The sequence below is a fragment of the Tiliqua scincoides genome, chromosome 1, assembly GCF_035046505.1.
Source record: "Tiliqua scincoides isolate rTilSci1 chromosome 1, rTilSci1.hap2, whole genome shotgun sequence".
NCBI lineage: Eukaryota > Metazoa > Chordata > Lepidosauria > Squamata > Scincidae > Tiliqua > Tiliqua scincoides.
In genome coordinates, this window is record NC_089821.1 from 162,682,886 (window position 1) to 162,700,212 (window position 17,327).

General features: G+C 44.6%; 1 protein-coding gene across 1 annotated transcript; it reads right to left on the reverse strand.

Moving 5' to 3' along the window:
- Positions 1-1,891: 1,891 nt before the first annotated feature.
- Positions 1,892-12,297, reverse strand: RSAD2 (radical S-adenosyl methionine domain containing 2). Its single transcript, XM_066612282.1, has 6 exons — positions 11,901-12,297; positions 10,455-10,616; positions 9,013-9,242; positions 7,425-7,574; positions 6,101-6,133; positions 1,892-4,422 (listed from the first exon to the last, which is right to left on the reverse strand). The coding sequence occupies exons 1-6, from the start codon at positions 12,169-12,171 to the stop codon at positions 4,258-4,260; spliced, it is 1,011 nt and encodes a 336-aa protein (XP_066468379.1). The 5' UTR covers positions 12,172-12,297; the 3' UTR covers positions 1,892-4,257.
- Between the last annotated feature and the right edge of the window lie 5,030 nt (positions 12,298-17,327).

Genomic DNA, 17,327 nt, shown 5'->3' on the forward strand with positions numbered 1-17,327 from the left:
AATTATTGTAGTTGGTTGCTGTTTTTTGGTATTGTGATTTGGACTATTTCATCTTGAAGATGTTGGTGCCGCAGTTTCCTGGTAGTAAGCACCACTGACTATAATGGGACTTACTTCTGAGTAGACATGCATAGGCTTGGGCTTCGAATTTGCAAATAAACTTGCAGACCCAGCTAAGACCCAAATCAACATTCCAGCACTGGCATAGCTGTACCAATGGGCCATGTGCTGTATCCTACAGTTGGGTGGCACTCACAGAGGCCTCCTCAAAGTAAGGGAATGCTTGTTCCCTTACCTCGGAGCTGCATGGCCCTTATGTCAGTGCTGGCAAGTGGGTTAGGATTGCGCCCTAAGTATTGTACTGGGACATTATCTCAGCCAAATGCATTCCAGACATATCTAAAATAATGGAGCTGCAGGGTTGGAGGGTATTGGTAGAGAATAATAAGGACAGGCATGGACAGGCCATACAAGTGATCAGCTAGTTGATTAATGAATATTGACAAGATTACCATGTTTCGTGGCATTGGAAGCCTTTCAACCCAGGCCAGGCCTGCTGACATGTTGAAAGGCAGTTGGGAATGACCACATATTTCCATTCTGGTGGTGGCCATGATCTCTTTATTACTTTTTAATTTGCAGCCCTGGCACTAGTTCTCTGCCCCACTAAAGCCTCACTTTGCCTGCCTCATCCTGCACCTCCTGTGCAGACGCACGTCTGACTTAGTCCAACTGTCAGAATGTTTCAACAAGGACCCATGAGAGGTGGGTGTAGGACACTGGCAGTCCTGGAGGAGGGCCAAAACGCAACATTTTTTCAGGTGCCTGCACAAGTGAGTGTAGTGGTGCCTCCCATAAGAACATAAGAACAGCCCCACTGGATCAGGCCATAGGCCCATCTAGTCCAGCTTCCTGTATCTCACAGCGGCCCACCAAATGCCCCCGGGAGCACACCAGATAACAAGAGACCTCATCCTGGTGCCCTCCCCTTCGCCTTCAGAGCCAGTCACGGCTTCAAAAGCAAAGCAAAGCGTTTTGTCCCCTTCCAGGAATGCCAGTGGTTCAGGAGATAAATTGTACCAAGGCTCAGGGTTAAAAAAGTGTCCCAGGGTCCCAAAGGAGGGGGTCCCAAAATTTCCTGGGCTCTTACATTTTCAAATTTCACCAGATTTATGAAAGGGAAGTGCCTTCCTGAACATTTTTTCTTTGGTTCAGTAAACAATTCATGAAAAGCAACATGGATTGGGGCATTTGCAGGACTAGGATTAAACCACTACATCTCATCTGCTACTTTTCCCTGTGAGAACCACTCCCAAATTAGTGTTTTAAGGGAAACATGAAGCTGGATCCTCTGTGTTTCCTTCCAGGTCTCTAATCCCCCCCCCCCATCAGTTCCAGCAGGATTAATTTTTAGATCTTGTACAAACAGATAAGGGAGGAAAAACTAAAACCATGAGGTCAAATGGGTGTAAAGCCCTAAACCAGCCATTTTCAACCACTGTGCCGTGGCACACTGGTGTGCCTTGAGTGGTCCACAGGTGTGCCACAGGAATTTGGGGGAAGCTCATTTATTAATAGGGCCAGTGGGAGTTGTGAGCCGCCACTGGCAGCATGGTGTGCCTTGTCAATTGTGAAAAACCTGATGGTGTGCCTTGACCGTTTTCGTGCCTTGTCAGTGTGCCATGAGATGAAAAAGGTTGAAAATCACTGCCCTAAACATTAGTGGAAGAACTCATCAATCCTTATAGAAGCATCTACTTGTCTATGAAAGCACTACTGTAGAGAGAGCCATGAAATCATGCAGGTCTTGATCATGCATGCAGTACATGTTGAACTCCAATTTCCGCTAATTTCAAAGCCTGGTTTAAGAAAACAACAAGGAAATACCAGCTTGTTTTTTATTCTTTATTTTCTTTGATATTCTATAAATACACACACACACACACACACACATTTTTTTTAAACATTATGTAATTCTCCAGCTTCTACCAAAAAAAAAGCTACAAAGAGATAACCAGCTGTCAGAGCATTCAGTTATAATGCAATTTTTTTTTCTTAAAAAAAATTAAATTTGTGGTCAATACATTCTACTCAAAATGCAAAACTCAGAAATCCTGTAGTCCTAGTAAGTTCAGTGGGACTGGCAGTGCAAGTCTAACCACATCTGCTCAGAAGTTCCACTGTATTCAGTGGGGCTTACTCCTAAATAAGTATGTTTCAGATTGCAGCCTTACTGTCAAGTACATGTCCATAGTATTGCAGCTTTTCTCATTATTACTTATACTACATTAAATATAAGGAAAGATGTTTTTTAAAAAATAAACTATAAACACATCAAATACATTTAATAACACCACACAAAGGACTAGCTTGTTAAGGTAAGCATTTTTTTTACTTAACATTTTTATATCCTGTCTTTCCAGCCCTGATGGGCAGCTCAAGGCAGTTTATTATATTACAAAAACTGTATTTTTTTCTTATTTATTATTATATGAAAAAATATTACAACAAAACAGCAATTATAAAACGAACAAGTAAACAAAACAGATTCTGCAGTTTTATCTGCTGCATGTGATCAGTCCTTTAAGGTATTGGAACTGGATATGACAGTGTCTGAATCTATCTGTGTAGGTCATCGTATACAGCTGCTGGTGAGATTTCAGTTTCCTTTAAAGGTTAAGGCAGGCCTGGCCCTTCTTCACATTCATAATGCAAGTGGGTCTGTATACTTATGGTCATACTGCAGATAGGAAGCTGCAACTGAATGAGAATTACTTTCTTGGAGAATTCACAGTTAGAAGCAAGATTCCATCCAAGGGCTTCCAGGTTTGTAAATCAGACTCTTACCCATTGCACTATACTACTTCAGAGGCTGCCTTTTGCATTTGTACAGAAATGTTTGGTATTTTGAAATGCTTTTGTTGTTGTTGGTTTATGAAGTTGGATAAATGAAGATAATAGGTACACAAAATAATTTGGGTGTGTGTGTTTGTATTTGTGCCACAATTATTGCTTTGTAAGATTTTCCGTGAGTACTTTCCAAGGTTTTATTAGCCACTGCTGTGCTATTAGTTTGTTTGAAGCATCCTTTTTAAATAAAAAAAAAACAACAATAGCATATTTAGCTCTAGTTACTTGTATTGCTCTAAGATTTTCATTGAAGATTATATTTTTCCTCCTGATAGTGGCTTCATGATGTTTACTATATTCACCATGTGCTTAGCCGAATTTGTTGAAATATTTGTCCAATATTTGTCCAAATGTCTTGATTGCTGAGCATTGCCTCTATATGTAAATAAATGCCTGGGCACTTAACATCCTTGCCTGCAATTGTCCTCTCCACTCCCTTTTTAAGCAGCACTTTATATATCTAAGCTGTTCACTTCTGCAATAGTTAGCCATTGGGAACTTGACAGTGCCACAGGCCACATCTGCTCCAGTGTTCAGTTTTTGGTTCCGTGTTGTGGCCTTTTACCCAAGCCAATGCAGTCTAGGCTTTGTGGGTGCTGCTGGAAACCCATTCTATGCCGTAAAGGAACATTATGGCTCAATCCTTTTCCCCACTTGCACTGGCATAGTGTGTGCTCTGTCGGTGCAGGCTGCCGCAGACATGCCATAAAGCATGTTGTGCCAGCACAGAAGATAGTAGCACTAGCAGGAAGGCCTGCAGCGTCCTGCCAGCAGCAGTGCAGGCTGCAAAGCACACCAGAACAGGTAAGCTCCATGCTGAACAGAATAGAGATAGCTGGGTTGGGGTGTAACGGGGCAGGGGATAGTGGCGATGGGGGCAGGGGTGGGCAGATAGGGCTGGGGAGGGGGACAGGGTTAGCAGCAGTGGTGCACACCATATCCTATGCCCCTTCTTGGGTTAAGCCTGCCGACATGGGGCAACGCGGACTTGCACCAACTATTTCCTGGCGCAGACCCAAGCTGCCCCATTGCAGCTGCTGGGGTTTACCTCAGGGCAAGGGTACAAATGTCTCCTTACCTTGAGGAGCCCACCAGCATTCCAACTATCCCCATAAGGCACAGCAGAACCTGTGCTGGTGCCGCATGGGGGAGGATGGATAGGATTGGGCTGCTTAGTGGTGTAGGTTTGCCCCAAGTGGGAATTATTTTCACTATAATAAGAAATACTCATTTGAAAACTGCCATATGTCCAAAGTAGCTACAATGCAGGAAATACATTTCAAAAAACCACACTTTGTTTCAAGAGTAGAATAACGCCTATACTGTTCATGATTTAAGCGTGTTTGGTCACCATTCTAGTGCCATATCTGCTTTGCTCCAGACATATTTTCCTCCTCGCTTGAAAAACATCTTTTCATCAAATCCACTAAATTGTATAGCATCTTCTACACCTACGTCCAGGATAGACCGGGAAGGCTCTTTCCGGCCATTTACACAGTTCAGAAAACGCATCTGGAAAATGCAGAGAAAGAAAATTAAGAGAGAATTCAGTGGCTCCCCAAAGTACAGTATATAACCTACAGCAGAATCTAAAGAGGTTAGTGCTGGTGCGACACCTCAGTGATCAGGCTGCGTAATTTCAAACCAACGAGTTTTATATATGCAAGTTATGTAACTGATGGCAGTAAGTCAACACTGGGGCTGCAATCCTGTGCACACTTCCATGAGAGTAAGTCCTACACAACTGAACACAATGAGACTTACTTCTGAGTAAACATGAATAAACATACATAGGGTTGTGCATAGAGTTGTTGTTCATTTAAAGAAAAAAAACATGCAATTAGCATGTATTGTCACATCACAGCATGGGAGGGACCCAAAACGCATTTGTGTGTGTGTGTGTAAGTACACAGTCCTATCTAGCTTTCCAATGCCCATGCAGCTGCAGTGCAGCCCTGAGTTAACAGAATATTTGTTCCCTTACTTTGAAGAAGCCTGTGACTGCTCCCACACTACAAGATGCAGCATGCACCCTATTGGCCCAGCTGCCTCAGTGCTGGGAAGTTGGATAGGATTGGGCCCTAAATGTCTTAAAGCCAGTGCATCGGTACCGGGAAATGCATTTATGTGTCAACCCTATGAATGAGAGATCGCTAGGCAGAGTATACATACTTGACTACTGCTATAACTAGGAACCAAAATTCAGCCACAGATGCCAGTGTACAAATCATGACCATGAACAAGGGAAATGATTTGGGATTCTACCCATCCCTTCAGGTGCAGGTGCCACTGCCCTCAAACAGAGGAAGATCTAGGCTGTGCCAGAGAATATGCCAGGTGTACTGCACAAGCAAGGATTGGTGGCTGCACAATAACCTTCAAATGTTGTTTCTAATATCTGCCCAGTTTGAGAACTACATGTTTTCATAGCATCTACAGAGGCAGATATCCCTGCAGCTTTCCAACTTTGTACAGCAAATCTCCAATTTGTTCCATTTTGGAGATTTGTCCAGAAGTCACAATGGTTGCAAACTGAACCAGCATTATTGTACCTGAGCAAAAACACAAGATGAGATGGACTGAAAAGACTCAGCCATTCATAAATCGGAACATCCATAAGTTGGGTGTCTGTAACTCAGGGACTACCTGTATTTATTATACCCCATCTTTATGCTCTCATAGAACTCAAGGAGCTCCCATGCAGCGATCAATTCTTGAATCCAGCTGATGGATGGATGACATTATTCACCCTTGAACTATGCCCCAAGGGCAGAATTATTGTGCTGGGGAGTAACGGAACACAGCTAGAAGCTGTGAAACTTCCAAAGCAATTTCTATTCCCTTTCTTATGTTTTAGTCTGAACATCTTGAGATATAAGTTGATTAGCCCTGTACATTCTAACTTGCCTCTGTTACTTTTACAGTCCAATACAAACTGCCAGTTGAGCTGGTGCAGGCCTCCTGTGCTGGCTCCGAAGTGTTGCAAATGTGCCATAAGACATGTTTGCACCAACTCAGCATCTGGCAGTGCCAGCACAATGAAGTGTGCTGGCCTGCCGGCTCTGGATCCTGCACCAGCTGGAACAGATAGGTTTCCATGGGCAGCACTGCCTTGCAGCAAAGATAAATGGAGATATATTTTCATGGTGTGGTTGTGCAATAAATTATTTTAATAATTGAAAAGACTCACATATTCATCCAGAATTAAGTATGAATCCCTCATCTGTTAAAATAGAAAAAATAATAATTAAGTATCGAAGAACACACAATCCACAAGTTTAAAGAGTGGTGAGCAGCAGTAATGGTTGATTTTCTTATTATTAATCATCATCAATAATTATTTATATTGCTGTAGCCTTAGGAAAGCTCCAAATCCCAAGGGTTGTGCATTTATGGCACCAAGAGGGGAAATGGGGGACCCTTTTAGGGCCCAATCCTATTCAACTTTCCAGTGCCAATGTCAATGGGGCATGCCCTGCATCCTGTGGTAGTGGTGGTGGTCGTCGTGAGTAGTCATGGAGGCCTTCTCAAGGTGAGGGAATATTTGCTCCCTTACCTCGGGGCTGCACTGCAGCCAGTGGGCAGTCCTGGTGCTTTTTCCACCAGGGGATGCCTTCCATTTGCCACCCTCCGACCTGGAAGTAATTGGAGTGTTGTCCCCTTTTAAAGAAAGGGGAGGAAAAGGGGGTGGCCCTCAGATCAGTTGCAGCGCCATCCCATCCCCCCAGTCTGGCTTCCAGGGCATTTGTCCCCATTGTACGCCATTGTATGCCCATTTGTCCTAGGTATGCCACCGACTGCAGTTGCATTGGCACTGGAAAACTGGATAAGATTGGGCCCCTAGTTCCTAAAGGACAATGGTCTACTGGTGTCATTGTCATCAGAATTTGTTAAACATTCTAACTCAGTAGCTTACCCTACTGTCACTGATTGCTAAAAGTAAACCCCCTAGAAACATGGAGTTGTACAAATGAAGGAAGGGAAGTAGGAGAAAGAAGCTGGACTAGGAATATCATCCAGAAACTGAAATGGAACAGACCAATATGACATTGCAGGATGGCTGATGCATTTGAGGGGAAAATGCAGAGCACTTTTCTTGTGTTATGTGAAATGCTTTGAGAACTTTTTGTTGAAAAGCATCATATAAAATTACTAAGAATATTTGCGTATTGATGCATTGATTGATGTATTTAAGTACTGATGCATTTAAAGTAATGGCTAGTTTGAAGCTAAGACAACTGAAATTTCTCAGGTGAAGGCTGCCCATCTCTACGATGAACCTAAATCCAAAGATACCCAACCATGCTGCTTATGAGAATACACTGCAAGAATGCTAACCAATACTTCATGTACCAGATGAAGCTTTCCTACAGAAGGAACTACGTACTTGCACATCCCTGCTAGCAAGAGCCTTTCAGAGTAGGAAACAAATGAAAAAAGAATTTTGATTCTTACGATTTGTAATGAAATGTTTTGTTTTCAAAACGTATTAATAATATGTATCATAACTTTACCTTCTGATTAGATTCAGGCACTAAACAGGAGACATCTTTATGACGATGTAGGAATTGTTCAAAATCTTCATCGCTGATAACAAATCTTTCTGCTTCTCTCAGAGCATCCTCCCCTGTATTTTCTCCTTCAATGAGCAGGCACTGAAATACCTAGGAGACATAAAGAATATGATTAAGACAATCCATTTGTCAGTCACTATGGCCATGACACACCAAATATGACCAAGGGAGCACGGCAATCTCTTTTTCATAGTAATGCAATCTATCAAAGGTAGCCATATCATACTTACTGGAAGCTCAGTGATGTAAACCTATAAGAAAATGTGCCCACAGGGTTTTCCTACAGCTGTCAAAGAATCCAATAATCCATTGCAGCAGCAACAGAATATTTCGTTTCTCTCTGGAGGATATTAATTGCATTGGATGTACTTTTTAGTGGTCCTATGGCAGACCTGAACGACTTGTGCTCCACTAAACAAAACATAGTCCACCAGTTGTGTGTAGCGCCTTTCCAATATTTGAAATGCAAAAAGGCAGCAAAAATGAGATGATCAAGCCCAGGGGTCCCCAGTACATGGTTTGAGGGCATATGATGCAGCCCCCTTGCCAAAGCTAGATCTCAACAGTGCCTGGACAGGTGGCTGCTTAGCACTGGTGTATGTGGGGCGGGGGATCAAAGGGATCCAATGCCCCAGGGTGCCATATCTGCAGGGGTGGCAGTTTTCTTCCTCCCCCACCTCCGCCCGCCTTCCTTTCCCCCTGTCTGGAACCCTTCAGAGAGCCTTTAAACCTCACTTCCAGCTTTTGGATGAAAACCAGAAATGATGTTTTAAGGCCTTCCGGACGCCTCAGAGGGCCCCAGATGAGACATGGGTAGCATTCTCTTCTGTGGGGATGGCATTCTGCGATCCTGGCCTTGGACTGCACAGGGGCCAAGGTCGCCAGTGCTACTTAGGATCCCCACTAACGCTGACTAGAGTTCTATGCAGGAAGTTCCTGAACAGGAAGCAGCTTAGGTTCCCCCACGCATGCTGACCTTCCTATGCAAGCAGGCAGGCAGGCTGGCTGGATGGATGGATGGATGGATGAATGAATGGAATCATGCCTAGATGCCTTTAAGAGAGAACTGGACAAATTTCTGGAGGAAAAGTTCATTACAGGTTATAAGTCATAGTAGGTATGCGCAAGCTCTTAGTTTTAGAGGCAGGGTGACTCTGATTGCCAGATGCAGGGGAGGGCACCAGGATGCAGATTGTGTCTGTTGTCTTGTGTGCTCCCTGAACCATTTGGTGGGCCACTGTGAGATACAGGAAGCTGGACTAGATGGGCTTTTGGCCTGATCCAGCGGGGCTCTTATGTTCCTATGTACTTATGTTCCAGGAAGCCCTATTAGCCCACTTTTAATATAAAACTACACAAAATAAAGTACTGTATAGCAGGTGAATTGTAAATACTTTTAAAATACTTTGCAACATGTTTTCTACCAATAATAGTGATGTTAGACTTTAGAAAAAACAGTTTACAAACAGACCCCTGGAACCTGACCTTAAATCAGGGAGTGTATGAAGGCACACACATCTTTTCTTACCTTCCAACGGACAGGATTTAGAACTTTAATCTGCTCATTCATATCCTCTCCCACATTGAATGTGTTGATCACAGAATTTACTTTGAAAGCCACGCCATAGTCTTGACACCACTTCCTTAGTTTTTGAAGGTTTTCAACATGGTTTTTCTTCCCTTGCCCACGGCCAATTAGAACATTAACTTCCTCATTGAAGCTATCGCAAGAAATGGCAAGGATGTCTAGGTATTCCCCTGAAACAAACAATATTCACTACAGTACTGGTCAACAACACAGTCACCTAGTTCTGCCCAGACCTGAGTTGAGACTCATTTTTACAACCCATTAATTGAAAGTTTGATCAGGGAATAACAACTCTGATTTTACACCCTTATTTTATCCTGTCATTCACTTTTATTAACTGTTTATTGATTTAACAATAAAAACATGACAAAGCATCAAAACATGTGCAACAGTCTTCTGCCAATACTAAATAAATCCATTGCGCCACCACTTGGCAAATTGAACATATTATTTCCCCCCATCCCAGCCTGGCTGCTTCTATTTGAACAAAACTGTGCAAGCTTTAAGAAGTAAATAACAAGAAACAAACCAATGCTGTAAAAAGAAGAAGAAAAACAGGCCTTTTCCAAAATAAAATTAAAAATCAGAGAAATTTTTTTTTTTAAGTGAAGGATGTAAAGACCAAACAGGCAGAACCTCAAAGATAATTAAGAGAAGTGGATTAGGAGACGGAATCAATTGAACAAGTACCAGCTATAAAGAATTCTATAGATAAGAAAGAAAAAGAAAAAAAGCCTAAAAATGAGAAATACAGGCAGATACACATGGTATAATGAAACATGAAGTTACAAGAATGTAAAGACCAAGGAGGAGAATATTTAAAAATCTGAGAATAAAAGTAAAAAGCACAGAATAGAAATATTTTAAAGTGAAAAGCAAAATTACATGGGGAAGGTGGGATACAATTTTTTCAAATAAATAAAATTGTAACCAGGGAATTTATATCATATGGGGATAAATATAATTATATCTACATGCAGAAAAAAGGCAGTCAGAAGAATGCAAAACATACTGTACAAAAAGAGCCTGAAAAGTAGAAACAGGAAAGACTAAATTATCCAATCAAGAATATTTGGAATTATCAAAGCTAAATGAAAGAAGGAATATGAATAAAAGGAAAACAAGTACATGTTTAAAATAGAGGGAAAGAAAAAGAACACTGGAAAGAGAGGGTAAAGAAATTTGAGGCCAGAACAGGTGAATAATAGCTACAAGCCATGCACTTTTGAAATTTTAACCTCAAAGAAAAATGTGTAACTACATCCTGATTATAATGACACATGACCCTACCTCCAGCTTAAAAAATAAAATTAGAAGAGTGTAAAATCACATCAGGTTTTAAATCAAGCAGCTCATTATTCATTCATCATTATTTCACTCACCATATCGTTTGAACCACCTTTCTTTAATCATGCTTCCATTGCTCACAATGCTGACACTTGGCAGCCTTAGGTCTTGTTTGCAAAACTGGACCAGCTTCCCAACAAATTCGCCTCTTTCTTGCAGAAATGGCTCCCCTCCTGAAAAGTTTATTTTCTCCATACCTAGGAAGTGGCAGGGAGAAAGAGTGAGTGGAAAGTATTTTAATAAATACATAGCAAGGGAGAGGGGAACCCTCCAAATGCCACTAAGAGCTCTGCTCTCTTTCTTACATACACAATATACAGTATACCACTCTCTTTATGGGATCCCTGTATTTTCCCTAAGACACATGGTTTTTCAAGCTCTGGATTCTATGTAAAGGGAGGCACCAGTGGGGGGGGAGGGGAAGAAGAGATGTAATTATCTCAAGTAATCAAACGTGCAGTCATTAAGAAAAATGACAGATTTAATTGTACCAAGGCAGACTGACACAGAAGTATGCAAGCGTTCTTGTTCAGGAGAAGATGTTCAATGAAGAGTTCTGTGAAGCTAAGAAGCTGTCATACCCTTCCTCACACCAGCTTAGCTTGGCCCCATAAAAGATATAAAAACAGGGGCTGTGTCGGCTCAGACCATCTAGGCCAGCATCCTAGATCCACCTGTATCCACCTGTGGCCAACCAAGTGCCCCAGAAAGTCCACAAGTGGGGCTTGCAGGCAGTTACCTGTTCAATGCTGCTGTTGTTACCAGGATCTGAGATTCAGTTGCAGCCTGTATCTGAACATGCAACAGAGTCCACACCGTCTAACCGGCTATTTCTCAAGGTTTGTTCTCCACCCTACCACTTTACATGGTCCAGCTATCCAAAGTACCTCCAGAAGTAATTGACAATGGCATCATCACCAGTTACTTCTGAGTCTGGAGGCCAGATGCATTGTGACAAAACACCAGTAAGAGGCTCAGGGTGGACGGGAGGGCTTTTTTGAGCATGGAAAATCATGCTTTGGAGCTCTGTCTGCCGAGTTGAATCTCCCACCACCGTTCATTGCGTCCTCGCTGTCAGGACCACCTCAAGTACCACTGGTGGTGCCAGTATCACTGGTTGAGAAACACTAGTCTAGCCAACAGGAGCAACCACTATTTGACAGACAGACCCTCTCTCTGATCCTTCCCTAAAGCCACTGGTGGTATCAGTGATTGCCATGCTCAATGATGATTTCCAGCTCTGCCAAAAGCTTAATATCCTTTCACTCCAGTGGTGGCTTTCAAAAATCACACACACGCTTCTCAAGTTAATCTTGAGGGCAGAATATCTGCAGAGGAAGGTTCGCCCTCCCACTGGAAGGGCTCCATCACAATGGCGTGAAGCTCACCCGCACACTGAGCTGGGGACCACAGCTCCCCCTGTTGACCTGCTGCCAGCTGGCAGAGGACGCAGCGCAAGAGCTGAGCCTGGGGCCACTCACCCGCTTGCCTGAGCAGGCGGAGGCCCCTCTTGGCTTCCTCCAGGGGCAGCACGAAGGAGGTCTTGGCGGTGTGGAAGCAGAAGCCGCACTTGTAGTTGCACTGGCGGGTGAAGTGGTAGTTGACGCTGACGGGCACCGGCGAAGGGGCGAGCGCCCTGCCCCGGCGCCCGGGGGGCACCCACCACCTGGAGCAGGTGGGCGCCAGGCTGCTCCAGAGCGCGTGCAGAGTGCGGAGCAGGAGGCGGAGCAGCTGGCTGGGCAGCCACTGCATGGCTGCAGGTCCGGGCGCGCTCTGACTGCGGAGCACCGGCGGGGGGTCGGCATATTTAGCCGGGGTGAAGGGGCCATGTGATCGCCGCCGCCCCGGCGAGGAGGTCAGTTTCGCTTTCCATTACCGAGAAGAAAAACTTGGCTGGGCTGCAATGACCGAAGGGCGCCTCCTGTCACCGGGGGCCTCTGCGCAGCGGCTCTTCCCTTCACCGATCCCACCCCGACAGTCCCAGACTCGGGCTTGGTCCCCACCAGGCACGATGCCATTGATCCCGGCATCACGTGCACGGGGGACAAACGTCCTGTCTGTCACTGCAAGGAAAAGTGTCACAGGCATAGCAGCGACGCTGTGGGAGAGCCAAAGCGGGCCCCAGAAAGAAATGCCCCCCCCCATTTGTTCTACACTTGAATACCCTTTATTGCAGCAGTTCCCAAACCTTTTAGCACCAGGGCCCACTTCTTAAAACAACACTCTGTTGGGACCCACCTACGTTTACATGACTTTAAAAAAAAGGAGATCTAGAAAGAAATAATCTTTTATTTACTTATTTGCAATAATAACCAGCAAGAAGACCCTGAAAATTTATCTCTCTATACCAGTGATTTTCAGCCTGTTGCATTTCATGGCACACTGACAAGGCACTAAAATTGTCAAGGCACACCATTAGGTTTCTGACAATTGACAAGACACACCATGCAGCCAGTGAGAGACTGACATCCCCATTGGCCCTACTAATAAGTGAGCTTCGCCTAAATTCCTGTGGCACACCCGTGGACCACTCGCGGCACACAAATGTGCCATAGCACAGTGATTGAAAATAGCCGCTCTATACTGTATTTACACACACTTGCAAACTGCAGGAGCTCAGGTCCTTGCAGGGCAGTTAGTGGCTATCTTGCAAACTGCAGCAGCTGAGCTCTTTGCAGGGTAATTAGCAGCTACAATATCTGATTTTTCAATAGCCTCAGGATTTGAGGCAATTTGTTATCAGATCTTTCCATCATCCTTTGGCAACCCAACAAAAATCAGGTTGTGACCCACCAGTGGGTCCTGGCCCACAGTTTGGGAACCACTGGTTTATTGCACTCCTAACCCCTTACATGACTTTGATACACAATCTGCATGTATTTTTCTCTTTTGCAGTTGCAAAAGAGAGCGACTAAGATGATTATGGGGCTGGGGCACCTTCCTTATGAGGAAAGGCTACAGCGTTTGGGCCTCTTCAGCCTAGAAAAGAGACGCCTGAGGGGGGACATGATTGAGACATACAAAATTATGCAGGGGATGGACAGAGTGGATAGGGAGATGCTCTTTACACTCTCACATAACACCAGAACCAGGGGACATCCACTAAAATTGAGTGTTGGGAGAGTTAGAACAGACAAAAGAAAATATTTCTTTACTCAGCGTGTGGTTGGTCCGTGGAACTCCTTGCCACAGGATGTGGTGATGGCGTCTGACCTGGACGCCTTTAAAAGGGGATTGGACAAGTTTCTGGAGGAAAAATCCATTATGGGTTACAAGCCATGATGTGTATGCGCAACCTCCTGATTTTAGGAATGGGCTGTGTCAGAATGCCAGATGTAGGGGAGGGCACCAGGATGCAGGTCTCTTGTTATCTGGTGTGCTCCCTGGGGCATTTGGTGGGCCGCTGTGAGATACAGGAAGCTGGACTAGATGGGCCTATGGCCTGATCCAGCGGGGCTGTTCTTATGTTCTTATGTATTACTTACCCCTTTCTTAAGAGGATAAAGGCATGCATGGCTGTATCATTCTGTGGTTATTCATACCAGGCATAAGTAAACATAGAAAAATTTTCATTTTTCTAATTGAACTGATTGATCCCTTCCCTGGCACAACACCCCAGGTGGTCACCTGGCTCACTTGCTCCTAAATCTGGCCTTTTAGGGCAGTGCCCATGCCAGCAAACCCAGAGAAGGTTCGTGGGGTGGGCACCAGGGGGCTGGATATGCAATGCTTCCTCCACACAGCCAAAGCTGCCATGCTTGTAATAGTTGATTGGCTGAGGAATGGAGGAATGGAGACAGGAATGGAGAAGGCACAAGAATGGAGATGCAAAAATGGGAATGTTCATCGGTTGAATTTCTGCCTGCCTATGTGGCGCTAACAACACTAGATCCTTCTTCAAACCTAATTCCAAGTTCATAGAAGAAGACGCTCTGTAGCCCTGCCATCCCATTCCCCCTTCAAAACAAACAAACAAGCTAGATTGACTTTAAAAGAAGCAGAAGACACAGGAGTCTCTAGATTTTATTCTGGTTTTAATATTCTGGTGATTATAGATGAGAAGAAAAACTACTGTCAGTAAACTATGGTTATTAAATTTTGAAGTTTATCTGTCGTTGGCAAAGTTCTGTTTATTGGTACAAGATTTTATTGGGTTCAGTAAAGTTTTATTTTACAGCTTTCCATTTGCTCAGTTCTTGATTTTTGTAATGTGCTACAATGATACAATATTAACTAGAAAGAAACAGGCACATCTGAGGAGGGAGAGTGCCCTTTCGGGGTCTCCCAAACAGCACAAAAAATCAGTTAATAGTTTGGTGACAGGGCAATGTACTGGAAATGGACTGAGAACAGATCTCATCCAGTTTGTCTTTGAGGAACTGGCCTCTGAAGCCTATTGCTCTGCTTTAGGATGAGGAACCCACAGGTCATCCCCTAGAGCATCCAGGATACCCCAACAAGTAGTGCTGATGATATTGCCTTTGTAGGATTTATTTGAGGCAGAAATTTAATAGTGTTGTATGATTTGATCTTTGGAACGTATCTGTCAAGAAATCTTAGTCCCAACATCTTTGATTCTCTCCAGAGCAGTGTTTCTCAAACTGTGGGCTGGGACCGACTAGGTGGGTTGCAAGCCAATTTCAGGTGGGTCCCCATTCATTTCAATATGTTATTTTTAATATATTAGACTTGATGCTCCCATGGTATGTGACTGCATTTGGGGAGATGTTACAGACCTATACTTTTAACAAGCTACTACGTATATTCTTTTAACAATGATAGTAAATGGGACTTACTCCTGGGTTAGTGTGAGTAGGATTGCAGCCTAGGATTGTTAAATATTTTCCTGCTTGATTATGTCACTTCTGGCCATGACATCACTTCCGGTGGGTCCTGACAGATTCTCATTCTAAAAAGTGGGTCCCAGTGCTAAATGTGTGAGAATCACTGCTCCAGAGTAACTCCAGAGTAATTTCCAGGCACCAATGTCATTGTCCCAGTTTCTGCTTTGTTATGTCCTCATAGCCCACTTCTCCAAGTGGTGAAAAGTTCCAGAAGCTGAAACACAGTCCAGGTTCTTGTTCCCCTTAGATAAGAGAGCACTACAAGGCAGCAGACTGGTTTGAAGCCCACTCTGAGGAGTTGACACCAGTCATTGAGGAAAAGAGGAGAGCTCAAGCAGCATACAAGGCCTGTCCCAGTGAGCGCAACCTGCAGGTCCTCTGAGCTGCTCGCAGCAAAGTCCAACAGACTGCCAGGAGATGTGCTAACGACTACTGGCTCCAGCTCTGTTCCGAGATACAGATAGCAGCTGACACGGGCAACATCAAGGGGATGCATGACGGTATCAAGCAGGCCCTAGGTCCAACACAGAAGAAAACTGCCCCTCTGAAGTCTGCCACAGGCGAGGTCATCCAGGATCGGGCGCAGCAGATGGAACGCTGGGTGCAGCACTACTCTGAGCTATATTCCAGAGAAAATGTAGTCACTGAAGAAGCACTGAACAACATTGAGTGCCTGCCTGTGCTGGAAGAGCTTGACAGTGAACCAACCCTAGAAGAACTTCATGTGGCCCTGGACTCCCTTGCCTTTGGCAAGGCACCTGGAAAAGACAGCATCCCTGCTGAAGTCCTAAAGTGCTGCAAAGAGATCATCGTCACTGAGCTGCATGAAATCTTCTGTCTTTGCTGGAGAGAAGGTGGAGTACCTCAAGACATGAGGGATGCAAACATCATCACACTGTACAAGAACAAAGGTAACAGGGGTGACTGCAACAAATACCGCGGCATCTCTCTCCTTAGCGTTGTAGGAAAGCTGTTTGCCCGAGTTGCACTAAAGAGGCTCCAGGTACTTGCAGAGAGCGTCTATCCAGAATCACAGTGTGGATTCCGAGCCAACAGGTCCACCACTGATATGGTATTCTCCCTTAGACAACTGCAGGAGAAATGCAGGGAACGACAGCCACTCTTTAAAGCCTTCATAGATCTCACGAAGGCTTTCGACCTGGTCAGCAGAGACGGCTTCTTCAAGATTCTCCCCAAGATCGGATGTCCACCCAGGCTCCTCAGCATCATCAGATCTTTCCACAAGGACATGAAGGGCACTGTTGTCTTCGATGGCTCCACATCAGACCCCTTTGACATCCAAAGCGAAGTGAAGCAGGGCTGTGTTCTTACACCAACCTTGTTTGGGATTTTCTTCGCTGTCCTGCTGAAGCAGGCCTTTGGAACTGCAACAAAAGGCATCTATCTCCGGACCAGATCAGACGGAAAGCTCTTCAACCTCTCCAGACTGAGAGCAAAATCCAAAGTCCAGCTGAAATGTCTGCATGACTTCCTCTTTGCCGATGATGCAGCTGTCACTACCCACTCTGCCAAAGATCTCCAACAGCTCATGGATCATTTTAGCAAGGCCTGCCAAGATTTTGGACTGACAATCAGCCTGAAGAAAACACAGGTCATGGTTCAGGATGTGGACTCACCTCCCTGCATTACAATCTCTGCACATGAACTGGAGGTTGTCCATGAGTTTGTGTACCTTGGTTCAACGATCTCCGACACTCTTTCTCTTGATACCAAGCTAAACAAGAGCATCGGTAAAGCAGCTACCACGTTTTCCAGACTCACAAAGAGAGTCTGGTCCAACAAGAAGCTGACGGAACATACCAAGATCCAGGTCTACAGAGCTTGCGTCCTGAGTACACTTCTGTACTGCAGCGAGTCATGGACTCTTCGCTCACAACAGGAGAGGAAACTGAGTGCTTTCCACATGTGCTGCCTCCGACGCATCCTCGGCATCACCTGGCAGGACAAACAACACAGTCCTGGAACCTGCTGGAATTCCTAGCATGTATGCACTGCTGAAACAGAGACGCCTGCGTTGGCTCGGTCATGTTGTGAGAATGGATG

What these genes read in the sequence shown, in the direction of transcription:
- RSAD2 (XM_066612282.1), bottom strand. Translation starts at nt 12,171, where the DNA reads ATGCAGTGGCTGCCCAGCCAGCTGCTCCGCCTCCTGCTCCGCACTCTG. An exon ending in CCGCCTGCTCAGGCAAGCGG is followed by an intron (nt 10,617 to 11,900) that starts GTGAGTGGCCCC and finishes GCCACTTCCTAG; the next exon opens with GTATGGAGAAAATAAACTTT. An exon ending in TAAATCCTGTCCGTTGGAAG is followed by an intron (nt 7,575 to 9,012) that starts GTAAGAAAAGAT and finishes TATGTCTCCTAG; the next exon opens with GTATTTCAGTGCCTGCTCAT.